Source organism: Muntiacus reevesi, chromosome 2 (genome assembly GCF_963930625.1).
Source record: "Muntiacus reevesi chromosome 2, mMunRee1.1, whole genome shotgun sequence".
In the NCBI taxonomy this organism is placed as follows: Eukaryota; Metazoa; Chordata; class Mammalia; order Artiodactyla; family Cervidae; genus Muntiacus; species Muntiacus reevesi.
In genome coordinates, this window is record NC_089250.1 from 91,740,724 (window position 1) to 91,759,105 (window position 18,382).

Sequence of the window (18,382 nt, forward strand, 5' to 3'; positions counted from 1 at the left end):
ACTATTATCTCTTGTAAACATAGATACAGAAATTCTCAACAAAATAGTAGATTGAACCCAACAATGTATGAAAAGAATTACATACTTCCAAGTGGGATTTATCCCAGATATACAAGGCTGGTTCAACATTCCAAAATCAATTAATGTAATCATCACATCAACAGGGAACAAAAATCACATGATTTCATCAAAAGATGTAGAAAAATCAGTTGACAAGTTCCCATATCCTTTTGCGATGAGAACTCTCAGTAAACTAGGAATAGTGGGGAATCACCTCAACTTAATAAAGTCTACCAAAACCTACTGCTAAAATTAGACCTAATGGTGAGAAAGTTGAAGCTTTCTTATCAATATCAGACACAAGGCAAGATTGTGCCCTCAGCAGTCCTTTTCAACATCAAACCAAAGTCCTAGCTGATGCAATAAGAAAAGGAAATAAAACGTATACAGATTGGGAAGGAAGAAATTAACTAACTTTGTTGGCAGACGACATGATTAGGTAGAAAATCCAAAAGGATCCACAAACTCCCATATAAGTGATTATATATTAATAGCACAGTTGCAAGATACGAGGTTAATACACAAAAGTCCATCACTTTTCTGTATGCCAGCAATGAACAAGTCCAATTTGAATTGAAAAACACAATACCATTTACATTAGTTTCCCCAAAAAGGAAATACTTAGGCAGAACTCTTAACAACATCTATATGAGGAGAACCAAACTGATTCTAAAGTTCATGTGGAGAAAAGACAAAAGACCCCTAATAGCCAACACCATATTGAGGGAGAAGAACAAAAGTGAAGGACTTTGACTACCCAACCTCAAAGCACTGTAAAGCTATCGTAGTCAAGACAGTATGGTGTTGGTGAAAGAAGAGATCAATGGGACAGAAGAGAGAGCCCAGAAATAGACCCACACACTGATGTTTGACAGAGGAGCAAAGGCAGTACAGTGACGCAGAAATAGTCTTTTCAGCAAATGGAGCTGAAACAATTGGCCGCCCGTATGCAGAAAATGAATCTAGACATCAGACCTTATACCCTTTACAAAAATTAGCTCAAAATGAATCATAGATCTAAATGTAAAAGGCAAAATCTTAAAACTCATAGAACACAAAATAAGAGAAAATGTAGATGTCCTTGAGTATGTTGATGATTTTTTAGATACAACACTAAAGACACAACCCATGAAAGAAATAATTGGTAAGCTGAACTTCATGAAAAGGAAAAACTTCTGCTCTACAAAAGACAGTGTCAACAGAATTAGACAAGCTACACACCAGGAGAAAATGTTTACAAGAAACATATCTGATAACTGTTACTGTAATTATACAAAGAATTCTTAAAACTCAACAGTAAGAAAGAAAACAAACCCAATTTAAAAATGGACCAAAGACCTTAACAGACACCTTGCCAAGGAAGGTATCCAGATGGCAGTAGATACAGGAAAAAATACTTCATAAATGAGCTGTCACTACAAGCCTATTAGAATGGCCAGAATCTAAGACAGTGAACAGCAGCAAATGCTGGTGAGAATGCAGAGCAATAGAAATTCTCATTCATTGCTGGTAAGAGTACAAAATGGTGCAGCTACTTTGGAAGACAGTTTGACATTTTCTTATAAAACTAAGCATACTCTTACTGTATAATCCAGCATTCTCACTGCTTGGTATGTACACAAAGTAGTTGAAAACTTATGTCCACACAAATGCCCACACATGGATGTTTATAGCAGCATTGTTCACAATTGCCAAAACTTGCAAACAAACGGGATGTACTTCCAAAGGCAAATGGGTTAACTCTGGTTCATCCAGACCATGGAATATCATTCCACACTGGAAAGGAATGAGCTATCAAGTCATGAAAAGACTTATAATGCATATAACTAAATGAAAGAAGAACCTTCAGTGCATATAACTAAGTAAAAGAAGCCAGTCGGGCTACATGCTGCCTGATTACAACTGTGTGACATTCTGAAAAAGGCAAACTATGGAGACAGTGAAAAGATTGGGGATGAGGGGGATGAGGGATGAATATATGTCTTCTTGTATTTGTCCAAACCCATAGAATCTACAAAAGTGAACTGTGGTTTAACAATGGGTTTGTGTGATTGTTATGTGTCAGTGTAAGTTCATCAGCTATAACAAATGTTATATGTTGATGTTGGGGATGTAAGATGTATGGGGATGTTGATAATGGGGGAAGCTGTATATGTGTGAGGGTTGGGGGTATTTGGGAACTGTATATAATTTTTTCCTCCTCAGTTTTATTGGGAACCTAAAACTGCACCCAAAAAAATTAAATCTTAAGAAAAAATCTCAAAGCAACCACTGAAACAACACAACAAAGAGTTTTGGCAAATTTAAGTCAACATGGGAATTAAAATGGAATAAACACATAAATAATCTGAAAGAAGACAGAAAAAGAAGGAAAAAGGACATAGGACAAATGGGGAAAATATGAAACAAAATGCTAGAGTAACCCTTCCCAATTAAAAAAAAAATTAGATATTCTGCTTGAAATAATTTGTAGGAAATCCTTATGCTCTTGCTCAGAAAGAAAGGAAAGTTGATGGGAATGATTTGGGTTAGAGACTCTTCTGCCTTCATGTCAGTGATGAGTCTTTCTTGGGTTAGTTGAAGTTTAATCGAATGTGCCTCTCGCTAAGGCTCATTTATAAAATTTGCAAATTGAGATTTTAACTTTCTAAAGCTTCCTCTTTTTTATGTATAGTCAACATTATCTAATAGGCATAAATAAGTTTAAATAAAAGTTGGAAGTATTCACTGGTTCCCTTTGTGACTTTTAAGCTATGTTTGGACATTTATAATTATGCATATTTCTAAATCGTTCTTAATATTTTTTAGGTATTCGTACAGTGGTATTTGGGACACAATTATTGAAGCTTGAAGAAGGTTTTTTTAAACCACCATTTTTTTCTACTTTATATGGAAGTAGATCTTTGTGCAAAAAATAATAATAATTTGGGATGTTATGCAAACTAGTAGATGTGGCACAGCAAACTGTATAATAAATCCAGTTTGATGGACGAGACCGTTAAATGTATACATGTATGTAAAAGTGTTCTGTTCCATATTCACCCTTTCACTCTGGTTTGGATCCTGGCTGTGTACTGTATATATGCTCGTCCAGCGCATCTCCACAGCATGGTATCTGATGTGTGGTATGATAGAGCACTGCACTAAATGCAGTCTAATACTTTATTTTTTTTAATCGTCTGAACTAAAACCTGTTCATTGTGAGGTGTGCTTTGATCATTATGTTGGTTATATTGCACAGTTGCTTATGTTTGTGACCTGATATTCAGAGATTCTGGCATTGATGGCCGATGCAATACTTGGTTAATTCCATTTACCACAGTCCACAAAGTATTACTAATGAGCCACACTGGAAATACTAGATCAGAATTTACTCACATACTGAAATAAATCGGTAAATGAAATTTTCTCATGAACTTTACACTGTCTAGCACTCTGATTTTAAAGCGTCTTCATCAGATCAGTTCAGGAAGTAGAGCTGAGCACCTGATGTGTTTCAGGCACTAAGGGTGCTGGTACCTTTCACCAAACTTCCTAGGCAACAGATGCTACTCTCAGCATTGGTCAGTGCAATAGCTGAACCAGGGCTGTTTACCAGGTCTCAGTTTGCTGACCCATCTGGTCTTCCTGTTAGAAAACACATTTTTGCTACTGTGCTTTTTCTGGGATTCAGTATTATAGCATCACTGCCTCCTTTTTAGTCTTTTATTGTTTTGCATTCATTTTAAGGACACCCACTAAAGTTAATATTAAAGGGACACCTCTAAGAAATTTCTGTACACTTTTGCTGAATACTTAAATGCCTTACAACAGTTATCAAGTTGACATGTTTTTAATTCACATGAGTTAATGTATATTGTATTACAAAGACTTGTTCTAATATTTTAAAATGTTTATGCAAAAATATATAATAGAACTTTTCTTTAAAGCTAAAATACAGTACTATTTAAAACTGAAAGGTTTAAGTAGCGTTCTTCACCTTACATGTGTTCTTCCACTGCGACTTTAGCTCAGACTGGTAAATTTGATCACCTTTAAGGCAGAGGCTGCCTACCGCTTGCTTCTTTATATCTTGAATATTTGATTTTGAAAAGTCAGAATATGAAGCAAATTCTCAGACTGATCTGCTTCTTGGACCTCACTGGAAGAATGTTTCATTTAGTGTCTTGTTAACAGTGGGTTTGCAAGCTGCTCATTTTGGAACAGCTTTTTGCATGGGGTAGGAGCATGTCTGTTTGACCACATCAGTTTATGCAAAAGCAAAATTTTTTAAAAATAAGATAAATGTTGGTTTATAAGTGAGCCTGTTAATTTAAACCCCAGGTATTGCATATAATTCCACATACCTTGACCAATAAAATTTGCTGGAGAACCAAACCATGGTGGTTCTTAATAAAGGCCTTTAGGAAAAAAGGAAGAGGAGAGAACATTTGGTATTTGGTCCCTGGAGTGTTTTCTACCACCAGCCAATCCTCTGATTCTTCTGACACCAGATGGTTCTGTTCTGACATTGTCTACCTGGAAATGGCATCAGATCGCACAAGTTAAAGCCTGAGTCAACACCTACCACCACCCAAACCAACACATTTTAGACTCCAGTCACAGGTCCAGGGTGTCACCTCTGCTTTTCACCAACCGGCCCTAAACCTAAGGTTCCTGTGACCCACTTCTTGGGTTTGATTAATTTCTAGAGCAGCTCACAGAACTGAAACAGTTTCCTTATGAGCTTCTAGTGTATGCTAAGTTACTTCAGTCGTGTCTGACTCTTTGCCACCCCATGGACTGTAGCCCACCAGGCTCCTCTGTCCATGGGATTCTTCAGGCAAGAATACTGGAGTGGGTTGCCATGCCCTCCTCCAGGGGAATCTTCCCAACCCAGAGATCAAATCCATGGCTCCTGCATTGCAGGCGGATTCTTTACCGCTAAGCCACTGGGGAAGCCCATGAGATGACTGGTTTGTTACAAAAGGTACATATGAACAGCAGATGAGGACGCACATAGAGCCAGGCCTGGAAGGGTCCCGAGCACAAGAGCCTCTGTCCCCATGGAGTTTGGGGTGCCCCACCCTCCTGGCTCATGGCTGTGTTCCTGTTCACCAACCAAAAGGCTCCTCAAATCTTGTTGTTTAAGATTTTTTCTAGATCTTAATCTCTAGCACCCCTTTCTCTGAATTCAGTGGGTGGAGCTAAAACTTCCTTAGATCTTTCTGGTGACCAGCTGACCCTGAACCTCTCTAGGGTTACCCTGAAGTCATTTCATTGGCATAAACTGTGCTCAAAAGGGACCCCTAAAACTCAGGAAATTCTTAATCTTTTAGGAGCTTTGTGTCAGGAACCAGAGATAAAGACTAAATATAGTGAATGTTATTAAATGTGTCTATTTCCCACAATTTGTTAAGTTTGTAGGATGCCCTTAATTTACATTTCTAGAAAAGCATTTTCTCAGTCTTCCTAGAAGATTCTACACTCCATTTAGACTTGAGATTTTAATTTATTTTTTCACAGTTCCAGCATCTAAGTGAAAATGAAAACATTACAAATTGGGGTACTGTAATGGTTTTATTGAAAACATAATAATTGTGACTTATGTAAGAGTTCTTGAAATGTTAAGAACATTGATTCCTAACAGATTAATATTATTCAGAATGAAGAAAATGCTAAAATTAGTCATCTAGATGATTTGCATTTCATACTGTGACACGGTAGATGTTACTTTATTTTCTGTCAAATTTGTCCTGTTTTTTTTGCTTTTTACAGAGGGGAAGGTTAGCCTTTAAAACACCTGTACATTTTAAGTAATTTTTTGTCCTAGTTATAAAGTGATTTTACTAATCAATTGAAAACAGTCCAGGTTTGTCCCAATTGTCACTTGGTTGCTTCCTGATTATGTTTACTGTTTTAAGGAGTTGTTTTTAGAAATTTTTAGAGGGATTTATTTGAGAGCAGCCAACTTGCCAGGTTCAGGAAGAACAAATAAGCTGTTGGCCGTCACCCTCTGAAGGTAGAAACTAAATGCTAGAAAATAATGTGATCAGGGAGTCTTTTTTCTTTAAAAATAGAATATATGTTGTTTCCTTTTTTTTATTTTTATTTTGAGGATTTTTGGACATACACAAGTACGAAGAAAATAGCATATAGAACCACTACATCAGCTAGTTTCCACAACTGTCTATTCATTATGCCAATCTTGTTTTATCTACCTTTGCCTCACTTTTTTTACATGGTAGTATTTGGAAACATCCAAAACCTCTGTCATTTCACCCAAAAATAGTTCAGCATACATCTCAACAAGAATATATTTTTTAAATTTTTTATTGTTGACATACCATTGGGAACTTCAGAAGAGATACTATTACAAGTCAAGAATGGTTGTTGTTTTTTTTTTTTCTGGGAATTATATAAAGTTGTTTTTCTGGATGTACTGAAGAAGCAAGATACACATCCTTTATCCAGCATTACTAGAGGTGACTTCCCAGCATGTGGCTGATTGTCCTGGAAGTTCTGTCTCCGAGCCCAGAGGACAGTGTACCTTCAGGAGGGACGTGGGGCAGCCAGCCTGCAGCCATAGCCAGTGCAGCCTTAGACACGGGAGCCCTTGTCGTGCTGGCTGTTAGGACGTTCTCAGTATCACCCCTGCCACTGTCGTAACGCAAGGCCCTCTTAATTAATCCTCAGTGTGTCCCCATGAGGGAATGTACTGGACTTGATGCACACATCTATGGAACTTAACGCTAACCAGGTGTGACATGGTTGAGTCTGCAGTAATGTCAGCTTGCTCCTTCATGCTAAAGGATGGGTGTTGTCCTTCACCTGTGGGAACTGAATGAAAAGTAGCCTGTGCTCCGACAGCCCCCTTCTCTGATTTCTTGATGTCATGTGTAAATTTCATTTTAAAGGAAAACTAGCATTTGAAGGAAAATTTTAAGAAAAAATGCTAAATTTCTGAAAATGTCACATTCCAAAATACCATAGAAATAATTGGATTTGTTAAATATTTATGGGCCAGCCAACTCTGTATGAGAGTAAAAATGCTGATTTCTGTATGTTGGGTGGGGAGCCCTCAAATCATTTTATACTGGTTAGGAAATTTTCTGATATGATTATTTCTGGGTAAGTCTACAACATCAGAAGAGTCATCATATTGGTTTCTGTGGTCATATACATTGGTCATAGGCCCTCATGCTGTGCCTGTTTCCTGGGGAAAATGGTGCTTTTATAGGACACTCGTGTTTGTCTGAACGCCCCTTGATTTCTCATTTCTGTGCCTTTGTATGGACTGTGTTTTGTTATCCTCACCTATACGGCACGCTGCTGTTTGTCCAGGTCTTTCAGGCTGAAGCCCCCTGTCCTGACAGGTGCAGCTGGGCGCTGTCCCCAGCCCCGACCCCTGACGCCCGCAGACACACTGCTCCAGTTTCCGTCCTGACCTTTCCTTTGCTCTTGGTCACAGGGATCCGGGTACCGTCTTTGTCTTCTCTGCTGGGCTGAGATGTCTTTTGAAAAGAGTGCCTTCTGTGTGCCCCGGGCCTGGCACATAGAAGGGACTGAAGTGCTTGTGAAAAGAACAGATGATCGGAGTTCGGTTTGTTCCCAAATCCTTCTAAAGTACATGGACATCAAGCCTATCCACTGCAAGGTGCCTGTTTTACAAAGTCCCCTAAAAAGTGGTCATATGATCCCACTCAGTCGCTTCCTTCCTGGGAGGGAGCCTCTTAACTCCTAGAGCTCATTTTCAATTGACATCACCGAGATGGTGAAGTAGGAGGCCCCAGCCGCCATCCCCCCACCCACCCGCCCAAAAACCAACAATTAGCTATCTGCAAAGATAAACAGCTCTGAGAGAGCTCACGAGTCTACTTAAGAAAATTCAGCAACTCAGTGGTACATCAACTTGAGAATAATGACACAGAAATGGAAGGAAAAAGAGCTTCGTTTTGTCTGCAGTCTCCCATCCCCTAGGCAGGCTCTGCTCAGCCCCAAGAGGAACCTCCCAGACTAGGAAGAGTTCCCCACCCCCGGAAAGGGTGTGGGCATGACCAGCTTCCCCAGCCTTTTGGGGCATCACACAAAGGACCTGTTGAGTTTATCCCACTCAGAGACCAGCAAAGCTGAGACAGAACAGTGTCAGCCATGCAGCTGTTAACTATGGTTCCGAGTGCCCTGGTCCACAGTCCTCTGCAGCTTTCCCCATGGGAATTCCAATCCCCAACCATCTGCTACCTGCTCCCCACCCTCCCCTGGCCCCACCCAAGCCCAGGATCTGGACTGGCAGCCTACCCAGACCTCTGAAGCTACACGGTGCCAGATACTAGCCTAGGCCCCTGAGGTTGATGCCCTCTGCTAGATGCACACTTGTGACCTGCCCCTTCCAGCCATGTACCTGCACACGCCCAGGTTGATCCTCATCACCAGCTTCCACTGCTGTGTACATGCCTGTGGGAAGATGCAGCAGCTCTGGGGGAGCACACCACCTGCCTGATGGCCCCACACTTGGCCCAGACCCTTGCTACCGTCTCTGTTCCCCACCACCATGTGTGTGTCTACAGCCAGCCCCTGCCACTACATGTGCACCTGCAGCGGGCCTCCCCAGCCAGATGTGTGTGTGCCTCGAGCTCCCAGTCATCACCGCTTCCTGCCCTGATCAGCGGGCCTCCCCAGCCAGATGTGTGCGTGCCTCGAGCTCCCGGTCATCACTGCTTCCTGCCCTGATCAGCGGGCCTCCCCAGCTAGATGTGTGCGTGCCTCGAGCTCCCGGTCATCACCGCTTTCTGCCCTGATCAGCGGGCCTCCCCAGCCAGATGTGTGCATGCCTCGAGCTCCCGGTCATCACTGCTTCCTGCCCTGATCAGCGGGCTTCCCCAGCCACATGTGTGTGTGCCTCGAGCTCCAGGCCATCCCTGCTTCCTGCCCTGATCCCTAGATGCTGAACCTGGAGGTGCCGCTGGGGAACCCACTAGCCCTTGCAGACACTGCAGACCCCCCCACAGTGCTTGTCAGGAACCACACAGTTGATGCTGTGACCCTCCATGACCTGAGTCAATGACACAGTATCCCTCCCACCCAGACACACGCCTGCACTTGACACCCTGTACCACTGGGCCTGGGTCACAGCATGTTCCAGCACATCGCCACTAAGGTGAAGGTCTTATACCAAAGTCAGCTCATAAAGTTTGGGTGAGGTAACTGCATACACACCTATGCAAGACTTCTGGGATCACAGAGAATCAGGGAGTCATGAGACCAGCAAAGGAACATGGCAGACTTCCAGCAACTCTCCCTAAAGAAATGGGGATACATGAGTTGCTCAACAAAGAACTCAAAATAATTGTTCTAAAAATGCTGAGAGAGCTACAGGAGAACATAGATAAAACAGTTAACAAAATCATGAAAGCAAGAACAAAATGAGAAGTTTAATTTATAAAGAAGAACCGAACAAATTTTGGAGCTGAAGAGTACAATGACTGAACTGAAGAACTTAATACAGAGCTTCAACAACAAACTAGATCAAGCAGAAGAAAGAATCGGTGAGCTTGAAGACAGAGCATTTGAAGTTAACCAAACAGAAGGGGATGGGGGAAGGATGAAGAGAAATGAAAAGCTTACAGGACTTCTGAGACACCATTAAGAAACAGTCTGTACATCAGTGGAGCCCCAGGAGAAGAAGAGGGGGAGGGAGGGCAGGAAGCTTTTTTGAATAAATGATGACTGAGAACTTCCCAAACCTGGGTAGGCATTGGGACATGCAAGTTTCAGTCTGAAACACTTCTCCAAGACAAATTTTTAACAAAACTCTAAAATCATAACTCCCAGAGCAGCCTCTTCATTTGTGACTGTTGGCTTCAGTGCATAGTTATCCAGTTGTTTACATTCTAGGTCAACAGCCTTATTGTTTAAGTTGCAGGTGTTGTTTGGGTCAGCATTTCTTGGAAACACTGTCTGTACACTCTTAGGTGGCCTCTTGTCATGTGACAGTACAGCCTGTGGGCAAGCAGTTGTCCAGGATGCTGTGTTGTCTGTCTGCGCTGACCTGTATATGAGGCTGTGAGGGGCAACTGAGGATGTAATTGTCAATAAATGTCTGCTTTCAGGCCTAGACCCACTCAGTTATCCAAGACTTGCAGGATGGGTCATCAATGCTTGGGGTGAAATGTGTGAAATCTCTCAATTTTGTTAACACACACTCTGTTACAGTTGACAAGTCCTTGTGTTGAAGCAGAAGCCAGAGCTATAAAAACGAACTGCTGCTCTTTCAAAGCAGTAGTAGAGGAATGGCAAATAGTAGTTTCCCTAGTCTAATTTTAGGATAAAATGATTTCACCTGAAGCTTTTAGATTTGTTTTTCTATTTAGGTTGTTTATACCTGTTTTTAGCTGATTTTTCCAATGCTAGTCCTACCTGAGCTGTGAGAAGTCTACTTTTGCACTTGGAGAAATTCAGTACCCAAGTGCTGCTTTTGTTGTTCACTGTGTCTCTGATCAAGGTATAGGATTTCGTGCCCACTTTTCTTTTGTTCCTTAAAAAAAAAAAAAAAAAAGACACAGTTTATTGAGAAATTATGGGAGAATTTTTAGTTTAACACTCATTTTTCATATTGTCATTTGAAATGTCTTTAACTGAGACCTGAAGGGGCATAGCACTTTTTACACTGTAAAAGTGTTCTCACATGTAACCTCTGATCGAACCTTCAAAACAGCCCTTTGCAGTGGCACAGAACAGAAGTAGGCCCATTTCACAGCCCAAGTGCCTGAGATGCAGAGACAGGGGCCACCACCCCCAGGACGTGGACAGCAGGTCCAGTGGAAGCTCTGTGCTCCCTCGGGCGGCACCGTCAGACAGAGCACTGGGTTTTCTGTTGACTGGGATCTTCTTTTTTCCTTCAAAATTGATGGCAATTTCAAACACATGTTTATTGGAATTTCAAGAGCCATAAAACATTCTTTTTTAGTAATTAATTTATTAGTTTTAATTGGAGGATAATTACAGTGTTGTGACGGTTTTGGCCATACATTAGCATGATACAACAGGTATACATCACTCGCCCCCCATCCTGACCCCTCTCCCACGTCCCTCCACACCCTAGCTGGTAAGAGCATTTTCCATGTTTAAAATGCCTTTAGTGCTAAGCCGTTCGAGGTGGGAAACAAGTTGAAGCCATGCTTTAAAGAGAAGTTTGCAAGTTTGATAACTTGTTTTATTGTCCTTGCCTTCAACACATTGAAAATACCATCAATTGAAAATGCACAACTGAAAATGCATGCCGACTGGTTTTCAGAACGCTTGTGACAATGTTCTTGTGTTTTGTGGTGAAAGCTGTATCGCGGTTGCTGTGGGTCAGATGTTACTCTAACGGTGAGGCCCTGCCTGAGGGCCTGTGCTGCGGCCATGGCCCTCCCGGCCTGGGGGTGGTCTCTGCCTCACAGCCCTCCCCACTGCATGCACTGTGTGTGGTTACTGTGGCCGCACCCCTGTGCTGTCTGCCAATAAAGTCCTGCCGCCAGCCCTCATCCAAGCTGCCTCTCTTCTCTGCTTATTTAACTTGGTCCTTGAGCAAGAATTGAAGAAAAATGTCTCTGCGCACTTATTTTTACTTGATTTGTAACCATCTGATTGTTCTACTCTGGCCTTCCTTTTTTAATTTCCAAGAGTAATGTTGGCTTTAAACACTGGTGGGTGACTTCAGACTTTTACCCAATTCAGTTACATTTTGGGATCCGTGTATCGACCTCAACTTTAGACCAAGTCTACTGTTTGTAGATCACCGTGGATTTCACAAGAATGGGGATTTCACAAGAGGGCGAGTCCACTGTCTCTATGCTGCCTTCTGCCCCTTGAGAGGAACCCTGGGGGTCGGGACCGAATGCTTGCTTCCTGCCAAGAGCCCACTTCAACAGCCCACCTTGCTGGGGCCCCGCACCGGGCACTACGCCCGGTCCCTCGGGGATGGTTCCCGCCCAACACTGCTGGCTGTGCCTTCAACGGTGTTGTCTATGAACTAGACTTGTACCCACACCCCGTCAAGCACTCTGCTGGTGTGAGGTCCCCCCATGAGAATAGCTCTGACAATGAGTGAGACACACCTCAAAGATGTGCTCATCTTTAAGGGCCATGAAGCCAAACTGCCCTCCAGAGAGCTTGTGCCACCCTACCCTCCCACTAACAGTGCAGGAGAGCTATGCTGTGCTTAGAGCTCTTTGTGACCCCGTGGATTGCAGCCCACCAGACTCCTCTGTCCGAGGGGATTCTCCAGGCAAGAATGCTGGAGTGGATTGCCATGTCCTCCTCCAGGGGATCGTCCAACCTAGGGATCAAACTCAGGTCTCCTGCATTACAGACAGATTCTTTACCTTCTGAGCCACGAGGGAAGCCCCAGGAATACTGAGGTGGGTAGCCTGTCCCTTCTCCAGGGGATCTTCCTGACCCAGGATTTGAACCAGGGTGTCCTGCATTGCAGGCAGATTCTTTACCAGCAGAGCTACCGGGTGCAGCCCAATGGTGCAGGAGACCCAAACTTAAATTCATGCTGCTTACCCAAAAAAGCAGTGTTTTTTTTCGATTAATGTTTACATTTTGTCTTTATTCAATTTTAACCTTTGGCGGTTGTGAAGAAGGTAGTTTAATCTACAAACAGCTGTCACAGACTAGGAGTGCCGTCGTCATGCAGTGGACACCACAGTCATTCCTGGGAAGTCAGTCCTGCTATAGGGGAAAGTGGAGCAGAGTTTGTGTGTCCAGAAGGGAACGCTTGAAAAACCAGCAGCCTGGCTCACCTCAGCAAGCCCTGGTTCTTCTGAAAAACTTGATAAGCTTCTATTGTTATTGTAATCAAGTTAAAGTTTTATTCCTAGAAAAGGTTAGTCTATTTGGTGTAAATTCAGGGCTTATACCTCGCTACCCAACAATCTCCATGTTTTGAATATGGTAAAAGAATCTGCCTGCCCGTGCAGGAGACTCAAGTTTGGTCCCTGGGTCAGGAAGATCCCCTGGAGAAGGAAATGGCAACCCACTCCAGTATTCTTGCCTAGGAAATCCCATGGACAGAGGAACCTGGCAGGCTATAGTCTGTGATGTTGCAAAAGAGTCGGACACAACTTAGAGACTACACAACAACAAATGTTCGAGGTATGCCCCCAACTGGTTCAGGCCCAGGAGAGGAGGGTGTGGTCCACGGCCCTACAGGCCCCAGCTGGCCCTGCTGTCAGCCTGGCTTAACCATCACAAGCTTGCTTTTCTGGAGGATGCATGGTTTCAAAGAGTGGGTATTTAGTTTTTGCTTTTATCTGTTTTCTCATGTGTCAAAAGTCAAAGCAGTGAGGAAAGTCACCCTGGCCGCCTTGCCTCCCTTGGCTCCCCCCTTCCCTTGCACCTAAGTGACCACTGGCTAGTCTGTGTATCCTTCCAGAGCCTCTTGACATGGATACAGATGTTATTCCTCCTCCCTGTCTTACACAAAAAAGCAACATGTTACACACATTGTCTGTTTCCATATGCATTGCATCTTGGAGTGAGCTTTCTCCTCACTGAAGGCTGCAGAATGTCCCATTGTGTGGATGTGCCGTGTGTTCTTTAACCAGCTCCTTACTGATAAACAACTGCGTTGTTTCCAGTTCTCTGGTTCTCATGAGGTAATTCCAAAATATATGATTAATGACAGCAGCATCAATTTCTATCTTCATTCACATTCATTAGAAAGGTAACATCATTCCTCCTAGTTCAGCCGCCTCTTATGCAGAGCCAAGAACAATTTACAAAATCAGGTGGAAGGGGGAAAAGAAATCCAGCAAGAAATATGAAAGACTTTTTCAATGAAAACTTTTTTAAATAAATACATGAAGACCCAACTTAAATGGAGACATACTCTATTTGGGGATACAAATACTCACTACTACTATAAAGATGTCAATCGCCTCAAAATTAGTAAATTCAATACAGTTTAACAAAATTTCCAAATGGAATGTTAAAACAGAAATCGACAAGCTCATTCAAAAGTTCATATAGGAAAGAAAATAACCCAGGAAAGTAAAGAACAAGGTAGGGGTGGGGGGACTTGCCATACCAGATACTAAAATGCACTGTAAAATTAAAACCTTTGAGCTCAGGTGTAGATCCACAGAGGACCAGCATCTAGAACCTTTCCCTTGTATCTGTTGCAGTTTACAAAAAAGTACGATGTGACATTTCAAGTCAGTAAGAGCTCTTCGCTGGATGGTGTTAAGTCCCTTTTCTACCCATTTCATTCAATTTTTTTCTAAAAAACATTGATCTCAAATTCAAATTCACCAAAAATTAATCCTAGTTGGATTAAAGGTCTAAAAGCAAAAGGTGAGATTTTTTTTTTTTATTTTAAGACACTGGAAGAACATACAGAATTTTCATTAAGACCAAACAGTGAATCTTTCTGTAGGTGATGCTAAATACCTCACCTGTAAAGAAAGTGTTTGAGGTTTGACATCACAAATTAGTATTTCCTATACAACAAACAGAAGCAGAGGAGATTAAGAAGAGGTGGCAAGAATACACATAAGAACTATATTTAAAAAATCAATGACCTGGATAACCACAATGGTGTGGTCACTTACCTAGAGCCAGACATCCAGGAGTCTGAAGTCAAGTGGGCCTTAGAAAGCATCACTATGAACAAAGCTAGTGGAGGTGATAGAATTCCAGCTGAGCTATTTCAACTCTTAAAAGATGCTGCTGCTAAAGTGCTGCACTCAATATGCCAGCAAATCTGGAAAACACAGCAGTGACCACAGTACTGGAAAAAGTCAGTTTTCATTCCAATCCCAAAGAAGTGGACAATGCCAAAGAATGTTCAAACTACCACACAGTTGTACTCATTTCACATATTAGCAAGGTAATGCTCAAAATCCTTCAAGCTAGGCTTCAACAGTATGTATGTGAACCGAGAACTTCCAGATGTACAAGCTGGATTGAGAAAAGGCAGAGGAGCCAAAGATCAAATTGCCAACATCTGTTGAATCATAGAAAAGGCAAGGGAATTCCAGGAAAACATCTACTTCTGCCTCATTGACTATGCTAAAGCCTTTGACTGCGTGCATCACAAGAAACTGGAAAGTTCTTAAAAGAGATGGGAATACTAGACCACCTTACCTGCCCTCTGAGAAACCTATATGCAGGTCAAGAAGTAACAGAACTGGACATGGGACAACGGACTGGTTCAAAATTGGGAAAGGAGTATGTTGAGGCTGTATGTTGTCACCTGGCTTATTTAAGTTACATGCCGAGTGCATAATGAGAAACACATCCAACATGTGCTGGATGGATCACAAGCTGGAATCAAGATTGCCAGAAGAAATATCAACAACCTCAGATATGCAGATGATACCACCCTAATGGCAGAAAGTGAAGAGGAACTGAAGAGCTTCTTAAGGAAGGTCAAAGAGGAGAGTGGAAAACAAGCTTAAAACTCAACATTCAAAAAATTAAGATCATGGTATCTGATCCCATCACTTCATGGCAAAAAGGTGGGGAAAAAATGGAAACAGTGTGCTTGCTCCTTGGAAGAGTAGGTATGACAAAGCTAAGCAGTCAGTGTATTAAAAAGCAGAGACATCAGTTTGCTGACAAGCTCTGAGTAGTCAAAGCTATGGTTTTTCCAGTAGTCATGTACTTATATGAGAGTTGGACCATAAAGAAGGCCAAGCCCCAAAGAATTGATGCTTTCAAATTGTGGTGCTGGATAAGACTCTTGAGAGTCCCTTGGACAGCAAAGAGATCAAACCAGTCAATTGTAAAGGAAATCAACCCTGAATATTCATTGGAAGTACTGATGCTATAGCTCCAATACTCTGGCTACCTGATGCAAAAGCCAACTCATTGGAAAAGACCCTGATGCTGGAAAGAATTGAGGGCAAAAGGAGAGAGGAGCAACAGTCTTGATTGCTCCAGAGATGGTTGGATGGCATCACCAACTCAATAGACATGAGTTTAAGCAAACGCAGGGAGACAGTGAGGGACAGGGAATCCTGGTGTGCTACAGTCCATAAGCTCAAAAAGAGGCGGATACCACTTAGCTACTGAACAACAACAACAAAAGAAAGCATAAAGTTAGCATTGGGCTAAGTTTAGTGAAATTCAAATTCAGATAACCACATTTTATTCCTGATATTGCTAATCTTTGGCTTGTTCTTGTCAAGCTTGCTAGAGGCGTATCAGTTTTATTGATCTTTTCAAAGAAACAGCTTTTGGCTTCATTTGTTTTTGTTCTCGATTTCCTTGATTTCTGCTCTTTTTCCTTCACTGAAGATGTGGTCTTGCTTTGCTTATTCTTTTCTAGTCTAAGATGGGAGCTTAGATTATTGCTGAGACCGTCTTTCTTAACATAAGCTCTCAATGCTAATCAGTTCCTTCTAAGCACTGCTTTAACTGTGCCCAAAATTTTTAAAATGTTGTAATTTCATTTTTCTCCCATTTAAAATACCTTCTGATTTCTTTTTGAGGTCATCTTTTTGGTGGATTATTTATGAGCAGGTTATTTAATTTCCAACTGATTGAGATTTTCCCTTCTTTACTGATTTCTAGTTTAATTCCATTATAATCAGAACATGAGTTGTATCATTTTTAATGTAAGATTATTTTAATAACCAGGATATGGACTTGTCTTGATGAACGTTCCATGTGCACATGAAAATTTTTTGTTCTTTTTTTTGGGTAGAGTGTTCTATAAATGTCAGAGTGAGTTGGTTAATGGTATTGTCTAGCCCTTCTAATAGCTTTACTAATTTTTTGTCTACTAGTTCTATTACTGATAGGTCTTTAACTATAATTGTAAATTTGCCTAGTTCTCCTTTCAGGGGTCAGATGTGTTCCTTCATAATATTTTGCTCAGGAAAATTTGTTTTGTATTTTTTTTAATAGAGTAACAATTTTTATTTTGTTGTATAATCCATATTAAAGACAGTGATTTAAATGGCTCCTGAGATGTATGGAGTGTTTGATATATCAAAGGCCCTGAGTCCAGGCTATAAGAACCTTAGAACTTTATAAGATGATTGGCATGCATTTTTTAAAAACTGTTTACTTTTTCCCTTTTACTGGAAGACCGGTTTATGGGACCGCACTAGGATGACAGAGGAAGGGGGAGTAAACCCGCCCACCGAGCCACCGCGTCTCCTGTGACAGTGCTGCTCTCCCCATGCATGCAGAGAGCCCCAGCCCATCTTGCATCCTGTCAGCTTGTAGAGACGCTGTCTGCCACACTTCCCACAAGTCTAGGGACATGCATAGCTCACACTCTCACTGCGGCACAGATGCTCGTCTCTTGGGAAGCTCTGCTGTCAGGGTCTCAGTGAGAGCCCGCTGCTGTGTCTCCCCCACTGTAGCACTCTTCCGCCTCTGCCCAACTCTGACCCCAGGTGAGAAGAGGGTTCCCACATATCAAAGCAGTTTTTCAGCCTCAGCTAAGTGTCCTTCAGTTCAGCTCAATTCTGACAACGTACTTGGAGAGAGTGGCAGGTCCCACGAGTTAAGCACTCAGCCCCATGAGCCTGCCCCCATCCCAACTGCAGATGCCAACCACAAGGTCCAGGCTGTCATCCGTGCTTCTGAGCAACCACCTGTAAACTGGAGGTTCCCAGGACCCCCTCCTTGGGTTCAACTAATTTGCTAGAACAGCTCACAGAAGTCAGAAAAACAACTTACTTGATTACTGCTTTATTGTAGAGGATATAACTCAAGAACACCTGGAGGGAAGCCATGTAGGGGCATGTAGGTGGAAGGGTGCAGTTTCCTCTCTGGGCACGGTTCTCACATCTCCACCTGTTCACTGACCAGAAAACTCCATGAACCCTGGGCTTCTGGGTTTTACAGAGGCTTCAGCACATAGGTGAGAGTGATTAAGTCATTGACCTTTGGTGACTGACTCAATCTCCAGCCCCTCTCTCCTCCCTGGAGTCAAGTCCCAACCCTTTCCTCCCAGTCAGTTTCCCTGGCAATCAGACAGCATTCTTAGGGCTGGCCAAAAGTCACTTCAAAACGTGTGTTGAAAAGGGGGCTTATGAATGACAAGGTACGCCTTCCACCTTTCTGGCTCTGGAGCTGTTTCTGAGACTGAGAACAAATGACCAAATTCTAGAACTGCTGTTCTCATTCCCCATGCTCCCAGCCTCCTTTGGTATCACTTCTCTCCTGTCTGAATACATCCTTTGGCTGTTTCTTTAAAGCAGGTCTTCTGGCTATCAATTCTCTTAGTTTTCCTGCCATCTGAGAATGTCTTCATTTCACCTTCATTCCTGAGGGATATTTCACTGGATACAGAATTCTAAGTTGACAGTTCTTTTCTTTTCAGCACTTTAAGAAATGT

At 42.2% G+C, this 18,382-nt stretch overlaps 2 protein-coding genes across 4 annotated transcripts in view; one reads left to right on the forward strand and one right to left on the reverse strand.

Moving 5' to 3' along the window:
* Window positions 1–8,644, forward strand: part of RAB4A (RAB4A, member RAS oncogene family) — a 48,526-nt gene extending 39,882 nt beyond the window's left edge. Inside the window, exon 8 of one of the 2 annotated variants that reach the window (XM_065922327.1) lies at window positions 7,511–8,644. The gene's annotated coding sequence lies outside the window, so the exon portion shown is untranslated. The other variant, XM_065922326.1, reaches the window with a different exon arrangement.
* A 22-nt stretch (window positions 8,645–8,666) lies between these two features.
* The window catches only part of CCSAP (centriole, cilia and spindle associated protein), a 29,968-nt gene continuing 20,252 nt past the window's right edge, over window positions 8,667–18,382 (reverse strand). Inside the window, exons 4-5 of one of the 2 annotated variants that reach the window (XM_065922325.1) lie at window positions 10,456–10,573; window positions 8,667–9,337 (exon numbers count right to left, since the gene is read on the reverse strand). In XM_065922325.1, coding sequence (XP_065778397.1) covers window positions 10,472–10,573 — 102 coding nt within the window. In that variant the 3' untranslated portion in view covers window positions 8,667–9,337; window positions 10,456–10,471. Of the gene's footprint in view, window positions 9,338–10,356; window positions 10,574–18,382 lie in introns of those variants that run through there. The other variant, XM_065922324.1, reaches the window with a different exon arrangement.